Raw genomic sequence first — 26,114 nt, 5'->3', positions numbered from 1 at the left:
CGAGAGAGGTCTTTACAACTGTCATAAATCCAGATTCAAAAAAGTCAGAATCCATTAATCTTTTTGCAGTGGATAAGACCAGTCTTTATAAAGTTTAGGAGGGCTTTTGGCCAGTACTGGCAGGCAACTCTGTCTCTTTATTCAGACTTATTGGCTTGGAGTTTCAGGATGATTTTAAAAGATGTATGGGGTGATGACAGTTGGCAGCAGTCAGTCTGTGACAAAGCACCAGGGTGGATTAAGAAAAATGAGTTAACCTACTCCATGTGACCTCTGAGAGTAAAAATAGAGTATTCCGTTCACTTGCAAGGAATAGAGACATGCTGAAGAGAATGGTGACTAAAGTACTCCTCTCTACACAGAATAGCTGCCTGAAAAAGTGCGGAGTGGGAGTTCTCTTTCTAGCTCAGTGTGCACTGGATGTTCTCTTGCTGCCTGCCTGTATGAGTCATGTCTGATTTGCATGAGGTGCCAACAGATAAGGGACTAGCCTTTGCCAGACCTCATCTTTATTTTCCCTTGGCCTGACTCAGTACCTCTCTGGCAGCTGTGCAAATGCAGAGTCACTTTGTGGCCATATGAGCAAAGAAAAAAGCTCCTTGAGTCTCTGTTGCATGATATGAACATCAGCAAAGCACATGACCTTTACTCACTGAGATCCTGAATCAGGCACTCTAGACATGTCATCCACAGGCTTTGGATATGTTTTTACTAAATACCCGAATTAAGGCATGGTTGTTTGTCCTGGTTTTGGCTGGGACAGAGTTAATTATCTTCCCAGTAGCTGGTATAGTGCTGTGTTTTGGGTTTAGTATGGGAATAATGTTGATAACACGCTGATGTTTTAGTTGTTGCTAACTAGTGCTTACTAGTTAGCCTGGCCTACCTGGGCGTGCAGGTGAAGGGTGAGGAAGAGGAGGAGAACACCTTGGAAGTGAGAGAGGCTAAAGTTAAGGGCAAAAGTGGAAAATTCTTTTTCAAGGACTTATCCAGCTTCCTGTGCTCTGCCACGTGCACAAGAAGCTGGGAGGGGAGGGGACGCAGCCAAGAGAGCTGATCCAAACTGGCCAAAGGGATATTCCATATCATATGAAGTCATGCTCAATATATTAACTGGGGGGAGTTGGCCGGGGCGGGCAGCGATCGCTGCTCTGGGACTGGCTGGGTGTCTGTCAGCGGGTGGTGAGTGGTTGCATCACTTGTTTTTCCTGGGTTTTGTTTCTCTTTTTCTCTTGCTCTTTTCCTTTTCATGACACCATTATTAGTTTTATTTTTATTTTTGTTTTATTTCATTTATTAAACTGTTCTTTTCTCAGCCCACAAGTTTTCTTACTTTTGCTCTTCAGAGTCTCTCCCCCATCCCACTACAGGGGAAGGGTGAGCAAGCGGCCTTGTGGTACTTGAGTGCTGACTGGGACTAAACCACAACACTGTTGAAAATGCATGTTTGACAGCCTGCCTTCCTTCTAGCTCTGTGGCTGAGAAGGGTGTGGGACACAGATAACCTTTTAGTAGAAGAGGCAAAACACTTCACACAGTAGGGTTCGGGGTTTCACCTTGGACAGGATGCTGTAATGTGTATATGTATATGGCCTGTGTGCAGCTGAGTGCTTTGCGGACCTGCTTCCAAATCCCTTGGGTGTGCCCAGTCTCAGCTCACAGATGACACACCACAGAGCTGATACCTTATGATGGGGTGGATGTTACCCTGCTCAGCAGGCCTCTGCTAGGGTCATTCAAGCAGTGCAGCACAGCACTGTGGTGCAGAAGTGAGGCCTGATGCTGCACAAGAAAGTAAGTAATGGAGGAGAAGAAGGGATTTTTAGGTTGCTCTGCTGACCCTAGTGTACATCTTCGGGTATGTCCATTTCAACTGGTAATGAAGCCCCATAGGAGCATGTCTCTTGGGTGAAAGAGTTAGAACCAAAGACCTGATGTCCACATAGTACATGCTTTGAGGGTTTTAATTCTGCATAGTTCTGCTCCAGTCCCATGGACTCAATGCCATCTGCAGCTGCAGCACCTCTTAAGGTTTGGTTTAATCCCAAAGGAATCCAGTTTACACAGTCTGGGCCTATTGGCCTTCAAGATAAAACAGGGCTTCATGGACTTTGGTGCCAGATATGCCTTTTTCAGTCTGTTGCTGTTAGTTGTCATTAGCTAAAGGCTGATTTTGTTATTTGGTATCTTATGTCTCATCTTAGAGGGCAGGTTCCTTTTCTAACAGCAACAGCTGCTGAAAGACCAGGATTTCCACTCCTGATGTGGAGTTCTGTATTGCTGTAGGTAGAACTTGGAAATCCACCCAGAAGCAGCTCTCTGCAAGGTGTAATTAAAAAGACTGTTGCATATTCTTGAATATCATCTATCTTGCATTCATATGGAACAGTATGAGCAGGAAGGGTGCTACAAACCCCATTTTAAAAAAGCAAACTATCTAGGAAATACTGTCTGCTAAGTTTTCTATAGCTACATAATAAAATATGTGATTGCCTATCTATCTTATTGGAGTATTATTTACAAAAAATCTATTTTCCTCTTTTACAGAAAACAAAATGATTCCTAAAGAAAATGTCTCAGAGTATCAACCAAAACTGATAAAGAAAATCATGCTCACTTTGTGCTGGATCCTAGCACTGTTTGTCAGTGGGGCAGAAGTTAGAGAGATTAACTTGCCAGGTGAGAGTCTGCATTGGTGAGGTTTGGTGTTCATGGTGCTTTCTGACAGCTGAGAAAAGTGGATCTGGATTCTGCCATGCCTTCATGAGTTTTTCCTGTGCCTCTTCATGCTTGCGTCAGGCAAACAGCAATTTCGAGACCTATTGGAAGCCTTTTAAGTATTGGTAATACAGTTTACCATAAATATAATTCAAAATTCAGTTCCCTAATGAAAAAAAAAAGAAAAAATGTAAAGTAGAATTTCTGAGAACCGAATGGAGCAAATGAATTGCTTCTGTGGCTCCTTGAAGTCTCCAGCAGCTGGTCCAAGCCTACTGGGGGGGGAGAGGGGGAGAAGGAAGAGAAAGGCAGGGTGAGACTGATATAAGTCTTCCACCCACACAGTCTATCTGGAGGAGCTTGATCCAATTCAGTTCGCAGAGACAAACTGAAACTGCAAAGATTCTCCCAGGTGGGCAGGCAAGGAACCGAAGATTTCATACCCTCCCTTCTGCTGAAATGAAATTGTGCCATGCTCTCAAGGTTTACCACATCCTGACTGGCGGGGGGGTTACGCAGCAAGGTCAGTCAGCCTTTAGAGAATTCGGGGTTAGGATGGGTGACCACAGCTTTCAGAATCCAAAAATTCGTCTAATATTAGTGACAGTAACAGAAACATGAAAGGTGAAAGATTTGAAAGCAGTGAGACAATAATGCGTGTCAATCTTACCCTAAATAGGGTGTGGTGGGCAGGCTCTGCCTCTTCAGATTTAGAAGAGCCACATCTGCTTTTCTACAGAGTTGAGGTTTAACAGGCTAGCACCCATGTGAAAATCTTCAGTTCACTAAAAATCTTAAGCTATTTTCACATTAGGCTTTTGAAAAAGTCCTAATAAACCTTTGAATAAACTTCGGCGAACACTGGCAAATTCTATGTTTAAGGAAATAAATTCTCTATTAACCCAGCATGCAGTCACATAAAAATTATTTAACACAAAGAAAGGTAAAGCTGTATTTTTGTAGTATTCCTAATTATTTTTTTTAAATATGACGACTGTGTGTTCTTTCAGGTGGTACTGATATCTTCTTGTCTTGCTTTACAGGATGTTCCCATGTTGAACCTCAAATATGGTATCGTGCAATTAGTGATGAGGAGTTTGTTTTACAATGCGCTTTACCAGATAGAGATGTTACCCACATTTATAGCAACTCAATTCGAAAACAACATAAGGTGAAATGGTTCTGGCATCAGAAAGATAACGAGCCACTGAAGGCTATCAAGGAAAGCTCTAATCCTGCTCTGCAAGGGGATGCACTTTGGTTTAAACCAGTAAGGGAGAGTGCTTCCGGCGTGTATGTCTGTATGATAAGGTGCGTAATGGAGCAAAAGGCTTATATTTCTATACACGAATTAATTGTTTTGTATTGTTTTGTATATTAAGTGTTTAACTTTTTTTTCTGCACCACTAAGGGAAAAAATCTCATGTCTCAAAATCGTTTTGGAGGTTCAAACAAAGAAGGTGGCAAAATGTTCAGGTTATGACACAAATATGCTATATCTTCTTGCTGGCAAAGGGAATTCAATAGCTTGTCCTGGGACAAAATGCTACAGCCATGTAAAAAAGCCAGATGTGAAATGGTACAAGGTAAGAGTCACTCTCTTGAGCATTCGAAAAAGCTCACTGGAGGTATAGCTTTAGGTCTAGTTAATGCTTATGTGAAATAGGTTCTTGAACTCTTCTCTGGCAGACAACACAGCCTGAGAAATTCAACACAAAACTAGGATATTGAATTGCTATATATCAAGTCTGTAAGTAAGGGTTTTGAAGAGATTTGCCACACCCGAAATGTTATTCCGTGATATAGATGCCTAGAAAAGCTTTCTCTTCAGCTAAGAAATTGAAGTAATAGAAAATCAAAACAGGTTCTTTACAAAACTAATGTATGATTGAAATTTAGATTTTTAAGTTTTGTTTTGACATTTTAAATTCTGAAAACATCAGATACACCAAAGAAATAGTGGCTTTGTTAGAAACAAAGTTCTTTTAAGGTTAATGTTTCAAATTGTTCTTTCCAAGACTCCTGTTTTTAATGAAACACTATTCCACTGAAACATTGTTGACTTACTCTTTTTCAAATCACCACTAAAAGACTTGAAAACTAAAATTTATTCCTATTGTTTGTACAAATTGTAATATACCATCTAACCCTGTATAAATGAACAAATGAAAATGACTGAAATTTCAATTGTGCATTTCACTACCTGGTATTACTTATATTATTTATTCTATCAAGTAGAATTATGATCTAGTCAAAGTTACTCTTCATTTACTTTCAAACTTTAAATGGGGTATACCTTTACCTACATCTTGATCTGAATCCAAGGAGATTCTTTCCGTTTTGTGTTAGTGGATTTTTTTCAGGAATTTCATTTAAGGAAAATTCTTAGTGGTCTTAAAGCATATGACTACACTAAGCTGAAAAATAGAGGCGCTTTTCAAAAAATAGTGAGTTTCCATCCTTTTAAAAGTAGTGACAGTGTTGTCAATCTCAGACAATCCAAAACCATTATTTCTACTCATAAAAGAACATGAAAATGTTTTCAAAATAAATTATTTACAAAATAAAAACCTAGTCCATCAAAAAAGTGATCCTTTTTGCTGCTTTTTTGTAATAGGACTTTATTTTAGATTAGGTTTGTGATTTCACATTTCTGTCAGCAATCACAAATTTTAAATAACTTTTTTAAAAAGACAATGGTAGTCACATATTACACACCACAATTTTTAATACAACTGACAAATGTCCTCAGACTCCTAATAAATCTTCTTTTGGATTTCAGTGGAAAGATTTTGGCTTAGAACTACTGCCACGGTAATCCTATCAAAATATCTTATAATTTAATAAAAGCAACGACAACAAAAAAGGACTTGTAATTCCTTGACATTCTTTTATTTTCACTAGGATGGTAATCAGATAAAACATAGGAAAAGCAGACAAAGCCTAAAGCTTAAGCATAACGAAATCTACTTGAATCCAACCTATGACAAAGATGCTGGAATATATGTGTGTGATTACATTCTATATGACAACACTACCAAGTGGACAATGAGAACAGCAGTAACAGTAGAAGTCATTGGTGAGTAATCATAGAATCATAGAATGCCCTGAGTTGGAAGGGACCCACAAGGATCATTGAGTCCAACTCCTGTCCCTGAACAGGACAACCCCAAATTCACACCATGCCTCTGAGGGTGTTGTCCAAGTGCTTCTTGAACATCGTCAGGCTTGGTGCTGTGACTGCCTCCCTGGGGAGCCTGTGCCAGGGCTCCACCACCCGCTGGGTGAGGAACCTTTTCGTAATAGCCAACCAACCCTCCCCTGGCATGTCTTCCTGCCATTCCCTCAGGTCCTGTCACTGGTCACCAGAGAGATCAGTGCCTGCCCCTCCTCCTCCCTTTGTGAGGAAGCTGCAGACCACAATGAGGTCTCCCCTCAGTCTCCTCTTCTCCAGGCTGAAAAAAACAAGTTACTTGAGCCGCTCCTATATGGTTTCTCCTCTAAACCCTTCACCAACTTTGTGGCCCTTCTCTGGACACTCTTTAGTAGCTTTATATCCTTAACACACTGTGGTGCCCAAAACTGCACCCATCACTCGAGGTGAGGCCGCACCAGCACAGAGCAAAATGGGACAATCCCCTCCCTCGCCCGGCTGCAATGCAGGGCTTGATGCACCCCAGGACACGGCTGGCCCTCTTGGCTGCCAGGGCACACTGTTAGCTCATGTTCAACTTGTCCTTGACCAGAACCCCCAGGTCCCTCTCTGCAGAGCTGCTCTCCAGCCTCTCATTCCCCAGTCCATATGTACATCCAGGGTTGCAGTGCCCCAGGTGCAAAATCCAGCACTTGCTCTTGTTAAATTTCATACGATTGGTGATTGCCCAGCTCTCTAATTTGTCTATATCTCTCTGCAGGGCCTCTCTGCCCTTAAGAGTGTCAACAGCTCCTCCCAATTTTGTGTCATCAGCAAACTTAATTAGTATTCTTTTAAGTCCTGCATCCAAGTCATTAAGAAAAATGTCATTAATAACTTGGAATAAAATACCTGAAATAAAGTATGTTCTCTCTATTCTTTCCTACTCTGTTTATGTCTTTTGTTCAGGCTGTTCTGAACAACCCAGAAACTAAATTAGCTACACAATCATTAAAATCCTCTTCCAAGTATTCTGAGGACATACTGGGGCATTGACTAGAACCTTCAATGTTCAGTAATAACATGTAGCACACAATGTCATCATTTTCAAGATCTAATTCCACCTTGGATTTATTGTAGTTCCTAAGAGTGGGGATCAAATCTACAAAAGGATTTTGACCTTTTGATCTGGGAGAAGAATTCGTGAAACTCCAAGCGGTGCCAACATTTTCCATTTACCGTATGGGGAGTGTTAGGAAGATACTAATGTACTAGGAAGAAGGAGTGCTAATGCTGCATGGGAAATGTGGACAAAAGCAGTGTATCTCAATCCTACTTCTGTCCTGGAAGTAGAGGCTTATGTGAAAATAGGCGTTAGATAAAAAAAAATCGTTCCTTGTGGCATGGATGAAACCTTCAATTTTTTAATGTGACAATGATGAGGAAGGTGATGTTGGTGGGATCACTGCCCATCTTCCACCTAACTAACTTTTTAACAGCAGAGAAAACAGGAGACCCGTGAGCAATCTAACCGCCAAACAAGCCATTTGTTGTTGCATGTGCTGTTTGGGGGAAAGCATCACTGCCTGCACCACCTGTTCATTTAGGCTTTGTATGAATTACTAAATAAAACTGGCCAGAACTCTCTGGCACAGTGATATGGCATGACCTTATATTCCCCTTCAAATCATGGTGACCTTTTCCGTAATATTTCCTGTCCTCTGCTGCCCTTCAGGCCAAGCCCAGATATTGCCCGGCAGAGCGCTGTTGGGCAATGTAAACACAGTGCAAGGGAGCATACTGGCAACTCAGGACCAGGAACAAGGGAGACTGTTCAGTTTGCTAAAAGAGAGGTGTCGTTATGCTTTTCTCCAGGTATCTCTGGCTGAGTGCTGTAGGACACTCTCGTCAGACACTCCAGTCACTCCAGTTAATCACAGGTCCCAGAGGAAAACGTAGCTACCTCTGTTCTATATCCTGAGCTGGATGGACCCAGTACAGCTGTTTCTATACAACAACAGCACAGGACCTATTCTCAGCATCTTGGTGGAAAGAGGGTCACTCTGTGGAAGGGAGAACAAGATTTAGGGAGTGAAAGAAAGGTGTCAGGTGAGGCAGCCTGGTTCTACAGTCTAGTGAGGACAACACTCCCCTGAAATAACTGGTCCCTTTTTTGCAGATGTTTGATGCATTTGGTACTAAGTAGTCATGGGAAAAATATATACACCCCATCAGGACAGGGCCTGGAAACCACGTCACCGACTTTTGAGACCTCTGTGTGCTGGGTTACAAAGTCTGGTGCTCTTTTACTCTTCTCTATGGCTATATTCCCACAATATTTTCCGAGCAGGCATGGACTAACTCTGCTTTTATTCTGATCTGGCTGAACCTTAGCTAACACACTGCGGTTCTCAGTTCTTTTCCCTCACTTCAGAGCGGAGTCAGAAAAAAGCTTGAAAGGTGCCATATACAATATACTCCCCCTGAATCTTGCACACATTTCTCTGCTGTGGCTTGGTTTAAAAAAAAAAAAGGTGTTGTGTGGCACCATTTCCTGCAGTATGGGACTTTCCTAGTGTACCAGAGCTGTGGGTTTTAGCCCCTTCAGGCTGTTTTTCCGGAGCCTGGGTAATTGCTTAGTAGATTGTATGAACTGTGGGTGTCATTATCTGTGCCCTTTAGCAGCTTTTGTTTAAAAAAAAAAAAAATTTTTTTAATGCAAGTACCTGCGCTTGCAAATGAGGTATATGTGCTGCATGTGTGCTTACTGGGCATGGAATGGGGCTTGGCAGGGAACTGGTATGAGGATTGCATCCTTCAGGGGGTTTTGCAAGGGGTGGGGCTTAATCTCTGAATCCTAAATAAACTTAAATGCAGGCTAGACACTGAGCTGCTCACCTCATGTAATGTCGCAATGTCTCAGAGTAACTGAGACAGAAGGTCTTTAAAGAAGCTATATAAGTTTTGTGGTCAAAACTCCCTTATCTGTGCACTCTCAGACACCCAAACAACTGTAAATCATCCTCTTGGACTTAGGTGTCTCAATTCCACCTAACATTTGAAAAAGAAAATTCTGTAAGATAATTTCTCTGATCTTCTGCACTGATGATAACATTATAGTTATTAATAGTATTCCTGTTAATTGCAGAAAAAAACACTATCCATCCACCAAACTTCTTGTATCCCAATGGTGTGGTGATCCTTGAAGCAGAGCTCGGTAAGTTTCAATTCGTCATCTGAAAGTGAAAGAAAATGTTTAAATGAGGTATTAATAGGTAATGATAGATCTTGATAAAGCAAAACATCTTTGCTCTCTAAGAGTATAAGAATTTTATATAAAATGTAGGGTTTTTTTCTTTATATATATCTTTGTGGATATTAGAGGAAGCATCATGTGTTGTATAGATCCCAGGCTATTTAAGAGGAAAATACTCTGGTGACCTCCATGCATGGTTTTCCTGTGCTAATTTGTTCCAGGAAAGCCACTTGAATTGGAATGCCGCGTACAGTTTGGGTTTGAAAGATCTCTGATGAGGGTAACATGGAAAAGAAATAACAAAGAAAACACAAAAGAGCAATTGAACCAGGAAACAAGGTAAGAAAAAACCCACTAGCCTGATTACTACTACAGTTGGCAACTGTAAAAAACCCATCTACAACAGCTTTACTGGATACATGTGACTGAAGGAAACTCAGAAGCCTCTGTTCTTCAACATATCAACGTGTATGTCCGTGAGCACGTGACGGGCATGTGCACTTCACATGCAGAAGCACATATTGATGGCCGTAAAGTCAAGAACTCAAATTTTCTATGCAATCTTAACTCTTCTTCCCAAAGCTTTTTTCAAGTGTTTCCTCTGTTATGCCTTGCTAGCAGCTCGCACAATCTGCCTTTGGAAGCTGTCTCTGAGCAGGGAATAAACCAGATCAGTAAAACAGTACTGTGCATATGGAAAGTAGTTTGGGTGCCTTAGACATTGTGGTGTGTTTATTGAGCCAGTCTGAGGACTTGCAGCACTGAATTTCAGGACACTGAATTTCAGGCAAGAATTAACCAGACCCTGCAAAGAAGCAATGTGTGAAGGATAGATTTCCTGTGACTGGGGGACAACCCAAATAGTCGTGATGCTTCTCTTTCCTTCCTGTACTTCTCTGTTTCATTCACTTACGCAGTGTCCAACTTGGGCAGGAAACATAGTGGAGGCGACACAGACAAGTGTATCTTTCACTACACAGCCCTGAGTTATCTTTATGGGAAAACTTTTCTGTACACCGGGGGAAGCAAAAGCCCTGCTGTCACAGCTGAAATCAAGTTCTTAATAGGCATCAAATGGGGAAAAAATAACAAATGATGATGTCGTAAACACACACTCATGAGGTAGATTGGAAATTGGGTTTTCCTAACTTTTGAATGTTTAGCTTTGTGACATCCTTCCTACCAAGTTTTTAGCTTTTTGCATGTGTTCATTTTCTGTTTGTTTATTTTTTAAACACCCAAATGAATAAAACATTCCCAACAGATTTTCAGTACAGGTTGAACCCTTGCCCAGGCTCGCTTACCTTGACTTAGCAGAGGTGGGGTCATGGCAGACTGTCATTTTGCAGTGGCATGATGTGAGGTGCCTTCATGACCACCCAAAGACACCTGTACTTGTGGCTTTCAAAGAGGAATCCTGAGACTCAGAAACCCTGCGTACTCTTGAGTGGCTGCAGACACAGACCTGTTTGCCACAACCCTCACTCAGCCCCATTTCTCTGTTACCTCTTCATTTCTTATACTTCTATCCCTTATATCTGTCTTATTCTGTTTGCCTATCCTGTTCTTGGGCTTTTACTCCTGTGCAGGAGGCTGTGCTGCTCAGTCTTTTTGCCCAGCTAGTCTTCCCTTAGGGTTCCTTTTGAGGTTTCATTCTCATGCATTTTCCCTGGTGGAATTTTTTACATCTTAGAAAAATACAAATAAATCTTATAGAAGTCAAAGTGGGCTATATATTTAAAACTAGGCAAATGCTTAAGTATTTTGCTGAGTTGATGAATTAAGAATAAACCAACCTTTCAGTCTGCAGACCTTTGATGTTAGTGTAAAAACCAAATGGAAGTTACAAACCAGAATATTGCATTGCTGTTGAAAGTTCAAGCTGAATGTTAAGAAGTCGCAAGCTCTTCTTTCTTTGTATTGTAAGACACTGGGAGATTGTGTGAATGAACAGCAAAGGTATCATGCAAATAAATATTTTTTTTTCTCTTCAGTGTTTATACAAATGGTTTAAAGGGGCACACACTTCTTCATGTTGCGAAACTGAACGAAGTTACTGAAAAGGACCTCAGAAGCAACTTCATGTGCTTTGCTGAGAATTCGGTGGGGAATGCCAGTGCTGTGATCCAGCTGAAAAGAAAGCAGAGAGGTAAAACTATTGACGGATGGCTATTTGTCCTCGAAGGCGCATTTTGATTTACTCACTGTTACAAGTTAATTCCCTATGGACAGTGGCTTTTTAGCTGGGTGTGCTGCAGAAGTTTCTTGAAGCTGGATGGAAAAAGTTTGATTTGTCAGATGTCTAGAAAGGCACATTATTCTGAGGACTACTCAGAAGGACGGGGGTATCTGCAGACTTACTGCAGGCAGGTGGGCCAAGCGGAAACTGGAGAGTAACGGGGAGGAAGAAGAGGAGGGCGGTGTCTCTGAACATTAATAGGCAATCAACTAAACTAAACCAGAACAGATGCTGAAAGCAATAGTATTCCTTGATTTTCATAGGATGTTTCTGTTTGTTTCCCCAATCCTTAGCATGAGAAGTTACCATAACTGATACGAATGTGGCAGCCTTTTGAGCAAAGGCCAAAACCAGAATCAGTGTGGAAATTAAACTATTGAACCATAGCTCACAGTGGAGATTCATTGTTGGATTGGCACAGGAAGTCTCTAGCAGGGCACTGTGTGCAGCTACGTGTGTTCTGATGTGTCTTTTCCATGTCAAGCGATGACTACTTTCAGCCCAGCTGAGTGTACCACAGACTGTTTTCTCTGTGTCTTCAATCACAGATTGACTATTCAAACCATCAAGGAGATACCATTCAAAAAAGGTCCCTGATGGTAGACTGAAAGTCTGTGTTGAGGTTTGTAGCTAAATGAATTCCTGACTTCCCTAGAGTTTGCCAGTGGGGCAAGAATGAAGATTGTGAGATGGTTTACCCCCATTTCTGGACTGAGTTTTTCATCTATGTGTCAACATTATTTTGGAAAGCCTGAGTTATGATAGACCCTTTTCTTTCTACAGTGTTTCTTTTACACGTACTGTGCAGTGCCATTTCTGCTCTATTTGCATTCCTTTTGTGCACTGCCTTTATTTACCAGCACTGGATTGAAATAGTGCTAATGTACCGAAGTTATCTGGTCCACAATGAAACTACAGGAGGTAAGAAACATTGTGTAATAGAAATTTTCCCCAGTTTTTCTACTGCCTTTTGCCATGTGGGTTAACCCAGTATGAATTAACCATTAAATTAAAATCTCTTAACGATCCTGTTCTCTTTGAGCTGATACAAAGGCTAGCAAGGTGCTCAATGGATTCAGATGGGAAAAAAGCTGGGCAGTGTGGAGGAAATATCTAACACCAACTGAAATGTCAAGGTTAGCCTGTCACAAGATCGCTAATTTACCCACAGAAGATTAGAGTAGGAAGTTGAATTTTGGCAGTCCCTTTGCAGTAAACAATGGAGCATCTCCAAAGTTCTAACCTCATTCTCCCAAAGTGTTCAACAGAACCTGTGGACAAGAATCTTATGTCCTTGCAGAACTAAGTGAAGGACTCCAGAGCCTATTGCATTTTTCCCTTGAAGCCAAATAATTTCTCAGAATAATACACAAAAGAGTGAAATAAGGTGGTGTAGGACACCAGCTGGGAAGTGTACATTTAAGAAATATTCCTATTTCCTTTCTAAAAATTACGTTGACTAACTTGACATTTACACCAGGCTGATCAGCTTTCAACATTTCAAATCTCCATAGTAGCATCGCTCCGTCATCTCCACTAAAATGGGCCTCCAACATAGTAGGCAGTGTCAAAATGTATCAGAAATGACAGTGCCTACTTCAAAGAATTTAACATACAGTTTTCTTACATGGATCGAAAGAAATCTGGTAGTAGGTGCCCAAGGAAATTTTTCTAAAAATTCTTGAGTTTTGATGCAGCTTGTGATATAGGTGTCCGAGTCTGCTTTTGTGTTTGCATGTGTATACATAGATTATACATGAGTGTGAAATAACTGTATCTAGATATCTATAAATACATACACAATGAGACAATTAACTGCCCTTTGGAACATATTTTTGTGAACCCTAAGGCAGTTGGCAAAAGCAATTTGGGAAATCACTCAAAATTTCCCCTCTATGTGGTAACAAATTGATTTAAGAACCTCTGGAAAGTCCCCTTAGAGCTCACCCTGTATATCAGTAGGACAGAGACAGACCTGCCAAGGTTTGCACATTGAAGTTGAAGACACCATTAGGTTCCATCGTGGCAGCCTCTATCCTGCTCCCTGACTCCCATGTACCACATGCATACAGCACTATTTGCAGCTTGGGGGCATTGGGTGTGCAGACCAACTCTGCCTACCCAGATAGTTTTCTGCTTAAGGTGATTGGCCATAAAATGTGTTCTCATCTGCAGGATTATGTCCTCCTCACTTCATGTGGATGAATGTCAAGTTACCTGAGGTCTGAAAGGGCTTGCTCATAGCAGCAGTTATGACTTAATTTTGCCATATCTTCCTTTCCATTGTTTCTTCTCTTCCATCCCTCCTGGCGCAGAATCAGAGACTTGTAGAATCTCACAAAGTTGGAAGGGACCCCTGGGAGTTGTCTGATCCCACACGCTGCTCGTAGCAGAGCCAACCTAGTCCAGGTTGCTCAGGACCCTGTGGATAGAGACTCCACAATCTTTCTGAACAATGTGCTGCAGTGTTTGACTACCCTCACAGTACAAACTTTTTCATGAACATCTAACGAGAATTTCCCTTGTTGCATCTTGTGTCTCTTGCTTCTTCTCCTATTGCTGTGCACCTCAGAGAAGAATCTGTGTCCATCATCTCTGTACTCTCCTATGTGGTATTTGAAGACAGGAGTAAGGTCACCTTTTTTCTCATGCCTCTCTAGCCCTCTTTAGCCAATTTAGATATACCTCTTAAAAATCATTCCTTCTTCCACAAGGAGAAAGAAACAATGCAGAAGCTGTGGTACTAATATTTATAGATCCCGTATGCTGTCATTTTGTTTAACTCAGGTATTCTTCATTTCCTACCCTTTGGGCATCCTCAGGTTGTAAATTTTTTCTGTACAATTCTAGGGGAAAAAAAATTCCTAGTGGTGTTTACAGTGTATGTGTTTTTAACTTGCTATTTTAATAGTAATATTATAAAGGAAAACGGTGATGTCTTTATTAATGGTCATTGGCTAATAAGATTGCAGTGACCTCTGTAGGTGAAATAAGGAATAGCTGGCTTGTAGTGCAGTTTACTGCCATTTAAAAACTGTTTTCAAAGGAGCTTCAATTCAGGGTGTAGTTGAAGTTCAGCTAAACCAATCCAGTGACCCACTGTCCCACCTTCAAGTCCCACACTAGTCCTGCGTGCCTGCTGTTGATGATTCACTCTTGTGGGCCTAAATTAGCTCAACTTGTCAGAAAAATAAGTCAGTAAAAAACAGTGAATAGTTAGCAAAGTGAATCAGCTTCCTCTGTTACCACAAGAGCTTCAGTACCAGTAGACGGAAGCAGTGGAGGAGCAGAGGGGAGGAGCAGAGATGTAATGTGTTGTCTAATCATATCCTTGGCCTCTAAACCTGATCTGCACACCTATGTTTTGATGACATATTTCTGCTACGTGCTGCTTCTGAATGTAGCTGTTCAACCCCAGCTCATGCTTGTCATTAGTTTTCTATGTGTATTTCCTTTGCTCCCTGGAATCCATATGGGCTCTTCTAGATCCTGTGGGAACCTGATGGATCTAGCTCAAGTTTGTGATCCTAATCTTACATCTAAGGATACAAATCAGGAGGTTAGCACTGAGGTACAGGGTGATACTCAACAACATTACTTAGGTGTCTGTGCTGGAGGTAGGTCTCTCAGTTCCTGTGCAGTGAAGATGTAGTCATATGGTGAAACCTAGAGAGCTTCTCAGCTCACCCTGCAGCAGCACCCACTGCAGCAGGACTCTACACTAAACAGCTGAATTTCTTTCTGGTTTCTGTTAACTGTATTGACATATGATACAACTCAGCTGATTGAACATAGGTGTCTGATGTCATCGGTACTGCCTGAGGATGTCCTGCCATTCCAACAGATTTGAGTATCCAATAGATCCCATGTCGAATTTGGCAGTCCCACCAACCTTAGGACACCTTAAATGGCATCAAGAAACTACATATGGAGAACCCGACTGAGTCCATTGTTCTTTTTGCTTTCACCAGCAATTCCTTTTGTTTTCCTTCCTCCTCTCTCAAGAGTAGTTCAAACTTATTTAGCAAGTAGATAACATTTGTTTGTAGTTAAGAATGGGCCTATCTCAGGTCATTGGTACCAGGGTATTTCAAAGCTGAGAAAAGTTCTTTATATATTTTTCATTTGCACCTCACAAATGTAGTATTTTAATGAGACTGAAACAAAGTTCAGGAACTGGTCAGAATTCAGTGTCTGAGCTGATATTTGGACGAGACTTGGGCTTTGCTACTTGCACCAGTCTCTCTGAATACAAACATAACTGTATATGAAAATAACATACCTTTTGAAAGCTACTGCTATCTAAGAACATTGTTCCTTTAAAATTCACTATATTTTCAAAGTGGATCATGCGTTGATGAGTATTTTTGGAATCAGCGTGGGGGCAAATGAGAGAAAATATTGGGAATCACTCCCTACAACATGGATTTTGCCTGGAGGGGCCAGCTCTTCCACTGGTGAAAACTGGACCATGTTTGTGAAAATGCAGAAAAATGACTGATTTAAACTTCCTTGCACTAGTCATCTGTAGCTTCCTCATTTGCTTTGGTAGCGTATTTCTACAAAATTTGCAAGCCAGTGAGGAGTAAGGGTTGGCTGTACTTCACCAACAGGTGATAATTATAGGTTTGTGTTGTGCCTACTTAAATAGATATAAATGGAAACTGAGCATTAAAAAAGAAGCTGAATGCTTCAGACAGACTTGTTAACGTATACAGTGTTATTTATTTTATTTTAGATGGCAAAGAATTTGATGCGTTTGTGTCCTATGCAAAGCTAGACTCTTCTGAAAGTGACTCTACTTTAATTAGTGAGGAAAAATTTGCTCTGGAGCTTCTTCCAGATATGCTGGAAAATAAATATGGATACAAGTTATGCATTCTTGAAAGAGATATTCTTCCAGGAGGAGGTAAGGTCTCTGTGGATGGTAGAAAATCTTCGGTTCTTTATAAAATTGTTTTTCACTTTCCAAAAAGCCTTATGCACCAGATCTGCAAATGGTATATTTTGGTACTGGAGTTTCTGCTCAAATCTCAATGTGTTTTGTTCCTTATTCTAGCCCCCGCACCTGAGGCACACACACATCTGAGTGTGGTCAGCAGGGAGCTACTAGGCTGAGACAAAGCTTCTTGTCCAAGAATTTCTTTGCAAGCAGACTCCATTCCCTGAAAAGAAGACCCTAAATATTTCAGTAGTTACTTTCTGAACAACTTTATTCAGTTACCTGCAGTAATTAGAAATCCCTCAGTACCTGTCCCTGGAAGAGACAAAGAGAAGTCCAAGCATCCTTGAGACCCTCTCTGAGCAGCAACAAAGTGTGTTGAGGCCTCAGCTGTGCCCTCTACATCCTAAGAAGCAAGTTGTGTTCTCCAGGCTGCATAAGAACAGCCATTCTGACGTCAAACATATTTCTAGAGGTTATGTGATTGCTCAGCATCCCTATTTCTGGTTTTCTCTATTTCTGGGGTTTAGCTGTTGATAAAGAGATAAAAAGCTCATTCTAGAAAGCAATAACGATTGCCATTTCTTCTCCAGCATACACAGATGAAGTTGTTACAGCTATTAAACAAAGCAGACGAGCAATCATTATTTTGAGCCCAGCCTACGTCAGTGGACCAAGCATCTTTGAACTGCAGGCAGCGGTGAATTGTGCATTGGAAGACAAAAAGATCAAGCTGGTGCTAATAAAGTTCCAGGCTTTCCAAGAGCCAGAGACTTTGCCTCCAGTAGTGAGGAAGGCTCTTCGGATTTTACCAGTTGTTACCTGGAAGTCTTCTATTTCTGCTGCTCCAGACAAGAAGTTCTGGAAATACATGCATTACCACATGCCAGTGAAAACTACTAAGGTGTTGGGAAATTGCAGCCCGAAGGGCTTTTTCCAAAGGTTATTCAGTCTGGTATATCGATAGCAGAAATTTCACAGAGGGATGACAGCAGCCTCAGGAATGGTTATGTGATTGTAAAAGGTTCTTTTCTACATTGGCTGACCACTGTAGACTGTCACTACGGTCAGCAATAGCTCAATCCTAAACAGTGAGGAGGACTGCAGTGTGACAGTGCTGCAGCCCACAGTAAAAGTAAGTAGCACTGCACACAACTGTAAATGTGAGCTGCCTTTCATAAATTATTATTTTATTATTATTATATTTATTATATTCTTTTGCTATGATGTTGAGACATACACGTGAATGTTTTGTTCTTTGCACTGTATTTCTTCTGGAATGTTTTTATACTTGTTTTCTAGAAAAAAGATTAAAAAAGGGAGCTCCAGAATAAGCTTGCAATTTAATTTTCCTGTGCAGTGCGGTGGGACAAATCCACACTCTTTCAAGAATTTGCCTCCTCCTGTGGGAGTACCAGGGAAGAAAAGCTCTGGGAGACTGCCACAACTAGGTATGCTGAAGGGGTTCAGGAAAGTAGGAGCACTGTGTCTGAACTGATCCCAGGTACCTCCATCCTCCCTGCAATGGGAGAAAGCGTTCCTTCCAGTTGTGAACCATTTCACACTTGAAGACATCTGCACACTGCTGATCCTTTCTGGTGCTGGTCACTCATGGGTCCCATTTGAACCTGTTGGTATTATGGGTGTGCTGCACCTGTATATCAAAGTCCTGGGTGTCACAGCTAGTAGACTTCCAGGGACTCTGAAGTATTTCCCTCCAGACCTCTGGCTGCTAACTCTCCAGGGTTTGTATCACTTACCCTCCAGGCAGCTTGCAGTCTGTGTGCGTATGGCTGTAGCCAAGTGAAATGCAATGATTAGTGTTAAGAAAATCTGAGTGGAAGAGCCACCGATCTGGTGTTCTGCTGACCTCATTTGGCCTTTGATTTAATGGATCCTTGTCTTATAGTGCTAATTGAATAGGTCATCCATGGGATTCCATGTTGGAAAAGGACTTCAAGAAATACTGCTGTTAACAGGAGCAGCATACTGAAAAAAAGAACAATTCTTGCAAACAGGCTGAGCCCTATCTATCTAATTTTGTATTGGGTTCAAAGTCTCCAGTGGGATGACTAGTGGTGGTGCTGGGAGGCAGAAGAATAAGACAGTGTCTTGTGGAGAAACAGAACATTGAACGGCATCACTGTCTGTACCAGTGAAAATTTTGTCACTGCAGTTGCACCTGCAGTGGGGTTTAAGTTCAGATCATAAGCTTTTGAAGCAGATTTCCTAATTGTCACCACTTGTTGCCTTTTGCTTTGCACTGCAGAGCATCTCAGAGCATATACACTGGATCCCTAATGTAGAGGCAACCCAACAGTCTGTGAGATTCAGCTTTGTTTTCCAACACAACCAGATCCATGGGTAATTTGGATAATTTGTCAGTAAATTAAATTGACTCACTTCTAATGTATATAATACAGGCTTTAGCAGCTTCCTGTCAACGTTACGATGTTTGCATACCTTGTTATCCTAACACAGTTTTTGTGGAGGAGAGAAGAGGCTGGCCTTAAAAAAAAAGTTCCATAATGGTGAATGTCTTGTTGGAGGGGGAGAATTTGATTGTCCAATGCCTTATACTTATGCCTTGCTGGCATAAGTAAAAGAAATGTTAAATACAAGACAGCTCAACATCCAGTTTTAGGCACATCAAGTGACTCCGACATTCCTCTGTCTATAATGTGCTAAGTTACATACATGCATTTCAGAGAGAGAACACGTTTCTAAACGAGAACGTAATTCGCGTGGTCTTCCACCAGATGTCCCTACTGTAAGCCCTGCAGAGTCCATTTATTTACACACCAGGTAGTTTTGTTACCAGGTGAGACAGGACCAGTGAGCAGCGCCAAGCGTGGTACCTGAGGTGCCAGTTGCACTGGGGAGGCAGACGGGCAGTGAGGGCAGGAGAGGAAGGTATGGAGCAGGGTCTCCTCCTTGCTTAGGGTGCCACTGTCTCTCCCACCTGATGCTGTTACTCGTGCTGCACTTGCTGCCTGAATTGGGTGCATTGTGGCTTTTCTTTTTTCTTTTTTCTTTTTTTTTTGTTGGACAGTGGGAAAAAGTATCAGAGTGGCTGGATAAATAGTGCAGTTGGAAAGAGCTTTTTTATTCCTTAACAGGGTGATGCTGTGGCCAGGGCTTATCTGGGTTGAAGGAACCTGCAGAACCGGTATCTTCATGCAAACTCCAGGTCCATCTGTAACACAAGGAACAGGACAGGGACATTAGGGCTTTTAAAATGACCTCTAATGAGCAATGAAACATCCCTAAAGAAGAAGCGGCTGTGGCTATGAGCAGCATGAATCAACAGGAGTGAGTGTTGCACACCTTCATGCACCCACTATACGCTGTATCTGTAATAAGAGTCACAGCCTCAGACATGGGCTCTGCTGTGCTTGCGCATGCAAAGCTTTTGACCTGGTTGCTGTCACTGTCAAGTCTGGTACGCTGTACTGCTGCTGCTTATGTGGATGAGCCCAACCTGAGCACGGGTTTCTTGCCTCACTATGAACCTGATCATGGGGGTGCTGCTGGCTCTTCACAAGGTACGAGGCTACATGTTTTCACAGTGGACTATGACTATGTGCAAATTCCCTATGAAGTTACTCTTTGGATACTCCTTGCCTCTCTTGCAAAAATAGGTAAGTACAAAATGGGAATCAAGTATCTTCCATGCATTTTTGTACCTGGGATTATTTTTACAGCTTCTGTCCTCAAAAGAGCCAGTGTGTTCATTACCACCACCACAACAAAATTCCACCTCTGAATGCTTCCAGCTTACTTCAGTAAATATATGACCTCTAACCCTCACATCTCTTGGGTTGTCTACGCTAGTGAGTGGCAAAGGATCTCCCCTACAAAGTGCTGTCTGTCCCTTTGTCTATTCTTTAAACGCCACAGGATATCAGAATTTACAACCTGCTGCTGTAGCTGTAGAAGTCACTAACACCAGACTGAGACTTCAAGCGTAGAATTTGCGGGAGAAAGTGGGAAGAATTCTTCCACTGTGTAAAGAAGAGGAAGCATTTCCCTATGAGTCTTTGTTTTACATGTTTGCTGTTTAAAGTTGCTCAGAAAGTAATAGCACAGGACAGGGACTGGGAGTATAAGAGGGTGTCGGTCTTCTGAGATGTAGGGTAAGTGCCTTTTGAATACATACCAATGCATCTAGCTTCTGTTAGAGCTCCATGTAGGTACCTGAATGAAGAAAGCCAACTCATGGAGAGGTAGGGACTGCAATTAACATAGCAAAAATGGCTCACCGTCTGTCTTACATGTTTGCATGGCTGGGCTCAATTTATTTTGACCATTCAGAACTAATGCAGCAATATCAAATAACTTAAGAAGACGGTAATAATGTGAAGAGCTGCACACATATGATCTCCCTGTCCTTTTGATCTTTCCAATGGATTTTCACACATTACTATAGAACAGGCTGGTAGGTGGGACTGATGATTTTCTGGAGGTGCCTGAAGATAAACATTTTTCATGTCGTAGTCACAAAATTGACAAAATTCATTACCACTGATCATGATTTACCTGTTTCATAATAGCTGATTATGTCAATCCGTTTCATGTAAACAAATGTCTTCACTACTAAAATAATAATAGAAATTTTCACAAATCAAATTTTTTGTTATGGCATCAGCAGAGTGTGTTAGCAGTGAGCATATTGATCAATTTCTTTATTCATCATCGATAAAAGCACGGACTTGCCATTTGGCACATCTACTCTGTATCTTGCTTTGAGCAAGAAAGAGATACTTTTGAACTGTGTGATGCCTCCCAACGAGACCTGTTCCTTAGCTGGAAGTTTTCAAATAATATTATTTTTGATGAAAAGTGTGGAGCTGCTGACTCCAAATCTACTTGGAAGAAAGAGTTAGTCTGAATAACCTGGTTATACAGGGAAGAAGATTTCTGAACTGTTAAAAATTTTCAGGGTTTAATTCAGGTATTATCTTCTTTCTGGATTTCAAGATTTCAGGGTGGGAAACATTTCTGAGACCTTGAAAGGCAAAACAATCCCCTTATTCTGTAAAACTGACAGAAAACTTGAACATGTTTTTTTTTAATTAAAAAAGGATATGAGTAGAGTTATGATCTTAACATACGTTTTTGTAGAAACAAACAGTCTCCTAAATAAATTATTAAAAATTTCGTTAAAAATATTTTTCTTTACCTTTACTGTTGAACATCGATAATTCGAGGGTGACACAAATACAGTCATGGTATTAGCTTCTACAGTTACGGGCTGAAGGTTGACCTAGCTTCAGGCATGGAGAACAGCCATTAGATTTATAGGTTTCTTAGACCACCTCATTCTCATTCTTGTAAATGCTGAAAAACTCCTTACATTTCTAGTAGATGCACCTCTATTCACAATATGATTACACAGTTCCTGGTATAGTGACTAGATGAGCCATTGCTAGACATTTTCTTAGTATTGCTGTCAGTATTCATGTCAAATGGGAAGAATTATATGAAAGCAGTTGCAGTAGCAGTACCTCAAGGCGGGCAGGAGGAGATTCACACCCACAGCATTTATATGGTAAGTGTACCCATTTCTCTGTAAAACAGCTTGGCTACATCTATGCTTGTAAACTAGCAAGCACCCTGTCAGGAAGCTTTGTGTGACTGTCCACACCAGATCAGTGTTGGTGTGCTCCTTCTCAGCTCCAGCCCATGGCGACAAGCCTTCTCCCAGGCAGACTGTGGGCTAGGATCTGTTCCCACAGGCAGTTTGGATGTGACCACTTCTTGCTGGCGTAGGGAAGAGAATTTGGCTGTGTGGATGCAAGCTGAACTCTTCTGCTTGGAAGTCTTTGGCCTGATGAATTTGCCAGTGTAGGCTCAGCCACCATCCTAGAGAGGAAAATAATCCCATAGGAAGCATTATTTTCTTAGGTATTTGATGGCTGCTGGTAGTTCTTTCAGCTCTGGAAATCACTCTGAAATCACTGGATTTTTTCAGTAAACTAACTCATAAGGTTCTTTACAGAATATTGTTTACCTTATGTAGGAACATCGGTTTTCCCAGAAAAGCAAGGTTAATAATCTTGTACAAAGCCTAATGCTGCTGTGGCTTGATTCCTGCTGCTTTGGATATTTTGTTCATGAGTACTCACTCCCTCTGTCTGTGGATCACCTGGAGTCCATGCAGTGCTTCAGGGGAGTGCTAGAAGTGGAGGGAGCTGAGAAGACCATGGTATCTGACCTGCTCCCTGCTCCTTTGGACTTCTCTGGTTTTCTGGTCAGCCCAAATCCAGCAGGGGCTCTGCAGCCAGGGACCCTCCTCAGCACGGGGGGGAGCTGCCTTTGAACATGCAGCCAGGGACAGGGGTGCCCCTGAGATGGAGGGACAGTACTGTGCCTCAGAGGTTTGGCAGTAGCAATGGGGCAGCAAGGATTCTTGAAGAATATGTTTTTTTCCAAATTGTGAAGTACCTCTTCAAAGAGGTTTCTGCATTCCTGGAAGTGGAACTTAGGTTTAGGCACACTTGCTCAGAAATTGAGAGCTGGGGAAAAGGAATAGAAGAGATTCATGTCCAAACTCTTCCCCTGCTTTAGTGACACAAGTCCGGGAATGTTTACTTTTGAAGGGAATAGTACTGCCTGTTTTTGCATTCATAATCCTAAGAACAAAAGCAGGCTGTCTGAAGACAAAGTATTCAAAGGCAAGCAAAACATCTGTCTGTCATCTGGTTAATTTAAGCTTGACTAATACCCTAATGTTTTATTCAAGCGTTTCATCTCTACCACCGATTACCAAGACTCATGCCCGAAAGCTGCATCCTGATTGCCATTGGAGCACTAGTAGGAGTGATCATCTTTGTTTCTGATCACAAATCTCCACCGGTGATGAACACAAGTATTTACTTCTTGTATCTCCTTCCACCCATTGTCCTGGAGGAGGGTTATTTCATGCCAACTCGCCCATTTTTTGAAAACTTTGGGTCCATCCTGTGGTGGTCTGTGCTGGGATCTCTGCTAAACTCATTTGGGATTGGCCTCTCCCTCTACGGAGTCTGCCAGATCGAAGCCTTCGGTCTGACTGACCTGAACCTGCTGCAGAACTTGCTCTTTGGCAGCATGATTTCAGCTGTGGATCCTGTGGCAGCTTTGGTAGTTTTTGAAGAAGCCTCTGTTAATGAGCAGCTTTACATGATGATCTTCGGAGAGTCATTGCTAAATGATGGCATAACTGTGGTGAGTTTCTTTCCACTCCTTGTCTTCTCCTCTTTGGGCTCTTGTGGCGTGTAGGGTTATTGGGGACAGGACAAGAGCAGCTCTAAGGAGATCCTAGATACACTATTTATTTTATGGATACTCCACTCTGTTAGCCGCAAGTAGTTTTAAAGTATGTAAAGATTACATATTACATTATTCTTTCAAAAACATATTGGTTTAGAGCTGCTGGAAGAGGGAAGCATACACATTAGACATCACATCTTGCTCCTGCATTCACTGAAGTGAATGGATAAGCTAGAGCTGATTTTTGCTAGTAGGATCAGTGTAAGACCTAGGAATGTTCTTGATACTGCAAAAGCAAATAATTAGAAAATTGTACCGCTTAAAGACTGAAGGCAGGGTTAGCACCACAGGAGACCCTGCCCTTGTCACATGCCTTAGAGATCCCTCTGCAAAAAAAAAAAAAAAAAAAAAAGCCAGATATGTACAATCTGTGGCTGCTTCCCCCAGCCCCTTCTAGGAAGTTCTCCAGAGACCTTAGACAGGAATTCCAAAAGTCACTAATAACTTTGCATAACTGTTTCTGCCAGTAAAAAAATTGACATCTAACAAATGTTCAACTTTCTAGGCTGTCTTATCTCAAGTATCTAGAAATGTTGCTTCTGGAATTAGAGAGATTTTATTCTGTTGTTTTGTGGTTTGTTTTTCTTTTTTAAATAGGAAAAGAGTGTTTTTACAGAGGTCCTTGTGCTAATACTTTCCCCTTTTCTCATTAGTTCTACTAAAACTTGGACCAACCTGAAATTCTGCCTGTAAACCACAGTTAACAAAAACACTTAGAATACACATGTTTTTCAAGGAAGAAATTTCAAGCAGGAGATTCATTGCTCAGAAACCAACAGGACTGCTCATGTGCTGCAAGTTAACTGCAGGTTAAGGAGTTTTGCTAGATAAGATCTTTACAGAATTTAAATCGCAGGAATCTAAAACATAAAAACTATTCAGATACTGTTATACATGGGGTACGGCACAACTTAGACTTGTAAAATCTGTACAGAGTTCATTGCTAAAAGGCTTCATGGGAGAAGTGCAATTTATGAGTAATGCGAAAAAGAAAAGGAACGAAGCAATTTCTTGCAGCCACAGCCTATTGACCATAAATCCTTCCTCTTGGTGAATCAGAGATGTAGGGCTGATGTAGAACTAAGGGACAAATGTTATTAAACTTCACATGCAAACTGTTTATGTGTTATAACTATATGAAAAAAATCCCCAATGTGCCTGTCACTTCCTCTTGTCTTTTTGGTTCCTTCAAGTGCAGACCTCAAAATTAACACCTCTTCCTCACTCTGGAAGAGCTTGTTTCATCTGGATTTTTTTTTTTTGACTGGCTCTCTACCTTGTCTTCCCTTCATTTCCAGCTGTTATTTATGATGTGGGTCCAACTCATAATGGTGTTTACATGAGCTTTCAGTCAGGGTCCTGTTACAGCATAAATGTGTAGTCACAGAAAGCCTTTAAAAACAGTTATGTTTAAGGCATTCCTCAGCAGCACTAGGTGTGTTAGCAAAAGAAATGAAAGGGCTGCGCTTGGGGAGTGTTGGCTACACCACTGTGAGTTCCCTTTGCCCCATGCACCCTCATCTTTGGGGCTCTTCTCACAGCAGCTATGTTGCAATCAGTTTGTCAGCTCCTGCTGATGCATCTCTGCATCACCCACCTCTCATCCATTTTCTGGGCATTCAAGTGTTCAGAATCTCTGCCTGGCTTCATGTTTGAGAAGGCTGAAGTATTTGTCACCTGGGTGGAGCCCAATAGGTACCTTTCTCCTCTCTGATACCCCACTTGCTTTTTTAAAGGCTTTAAAACTGTTTATCTTCGGTGTCTTATATTACGATTTCCTCCCCATTTCTCTCTTAACAGTTTCCTTTGAGTTACCTCTGTGTGTTTAAAAAGATAATATCACCAAGATATATTAAGCATACATATTTTTGATTGTTTAAATACAAATATCCTCTGGTTCTCTGCAGTCTGCTTATCAGCTTGAACATTTTTTTCCCCAGCAGGAAAAACTGGTATGATTTTTGCTGAACTTGTATATTACATTTGAGGCAACGATAGGTCTCTTTCCTATATTTAGTTCAATATCCTGGTATAAAAAATCTGTAAAATAACAGACTGTGGAATTAGAATGGTGATTTAGGAGTTATGCCTTTTACTTAAGGGACTGGGACAAAAGTGGATAATTTACACTTTTTACCCATTTGTACCTTTTCCCTTTCTCCTCAATAGGGCCATGTCAGTTGGAACAAGAAGGCTCCAAGTCCTGTTAACTGCTTCTTTTCCCAGTTGCTTCTGAGCAGAATGTTAGCATCAGCATAGAGAGCAACAGGACTGGTCCTAACATGTGTCATACATTAGTGGAGTTCCAAAGCCCCTATTCAAAACTGTGATGTTGGTAAACCCAGTGCAGATTTTACTGAAACCTGAACACAGGTGGAGGACCCTGACTTTGCTGCAGTGTTTCAAGCACCTGAAGCTTTGCTCCCACATATACACAAACCATTTCTGTCTCAACAGGAGCTGAACACCTGTGTGCATCAGGAAACAGAATATTTCTCCTGACTGCTTTGTC

General features: G+C 41.4%; 2 protein-coding genes across 2 annotated transcripts in view; both read left to right on the top strand.

Moving 5' to 3' along the window:
* Nucleotides 1-1,860: 1,860 nt before the first annotated feature.
* Nucleotides 1,861-17,384, top strand: IL18RAP (interleukin 18 receptor accessory protein). The gene is made up of 11 exons (XM_075082605.1): nt 1,861-1,876; nt 2,548-2,679; nt 3,762-4,029; nt 4,130-4,304; nt 5,623-5,797; nt 9,000-9,068; nt 9,329-9,446; nt 11,102-11,256; nt 12,130-12,267; nt 16,085-16,255; nt 16,882-17,384. Exons 1-11 carry the CDS (start codon nt 1,861-1,863, stop codon nt 17,253-17,255), a joined length of 1,791 nt encoding a protein of 596 aa, XP_074938706.1. The 3' UTR covers nt 17,256-17,384.
* Nucleotides 17,385-19,652: 2,268 nt separating this feature from the next.
* The window catches only part of SLC9A4 (solute carrier family 9 member A4), a 37,931-nt gene continuing 31,469 nt past the window's right edge, over nt 19,653-26,114 (top strand). Inside the window, exons 1-2 of the mRNA XM_075081933.1 lie at nt 19,653-19,929; nt 23,034-23,497. Coding sequence (XP_074938034.1) covers nt 19,668-19,929; nt 23,034-23,497 — 726 coding nt within the window. The 5' untranslated portion in view covers nt 19,653-19,667. The remainder of the gene's footprint in view (nt 19,930-23,033; nt 23,498-26,114) is intronic.

This window comes from Phalacrocorax aristotelis, chromosome 1 (assembly GCF_949628215.1).
Source record: "Phalacrocorax aristotelis chromosome 1, bGulAri2.1, whole genome shotgun sequence".
Classification (NCBI taxonomy): Eukaryota; Metazoa; Chordata; class Aves; order Suliformes; family Phalacrocoracidae; genus Phalacrocorax; species Phalacrocorax aristotelis.
The sequence above is the reverse complement of the archived record's forward strand: the minus strand, read 5'-3'. Positions and strand labels throughout refer to the sequence as shown.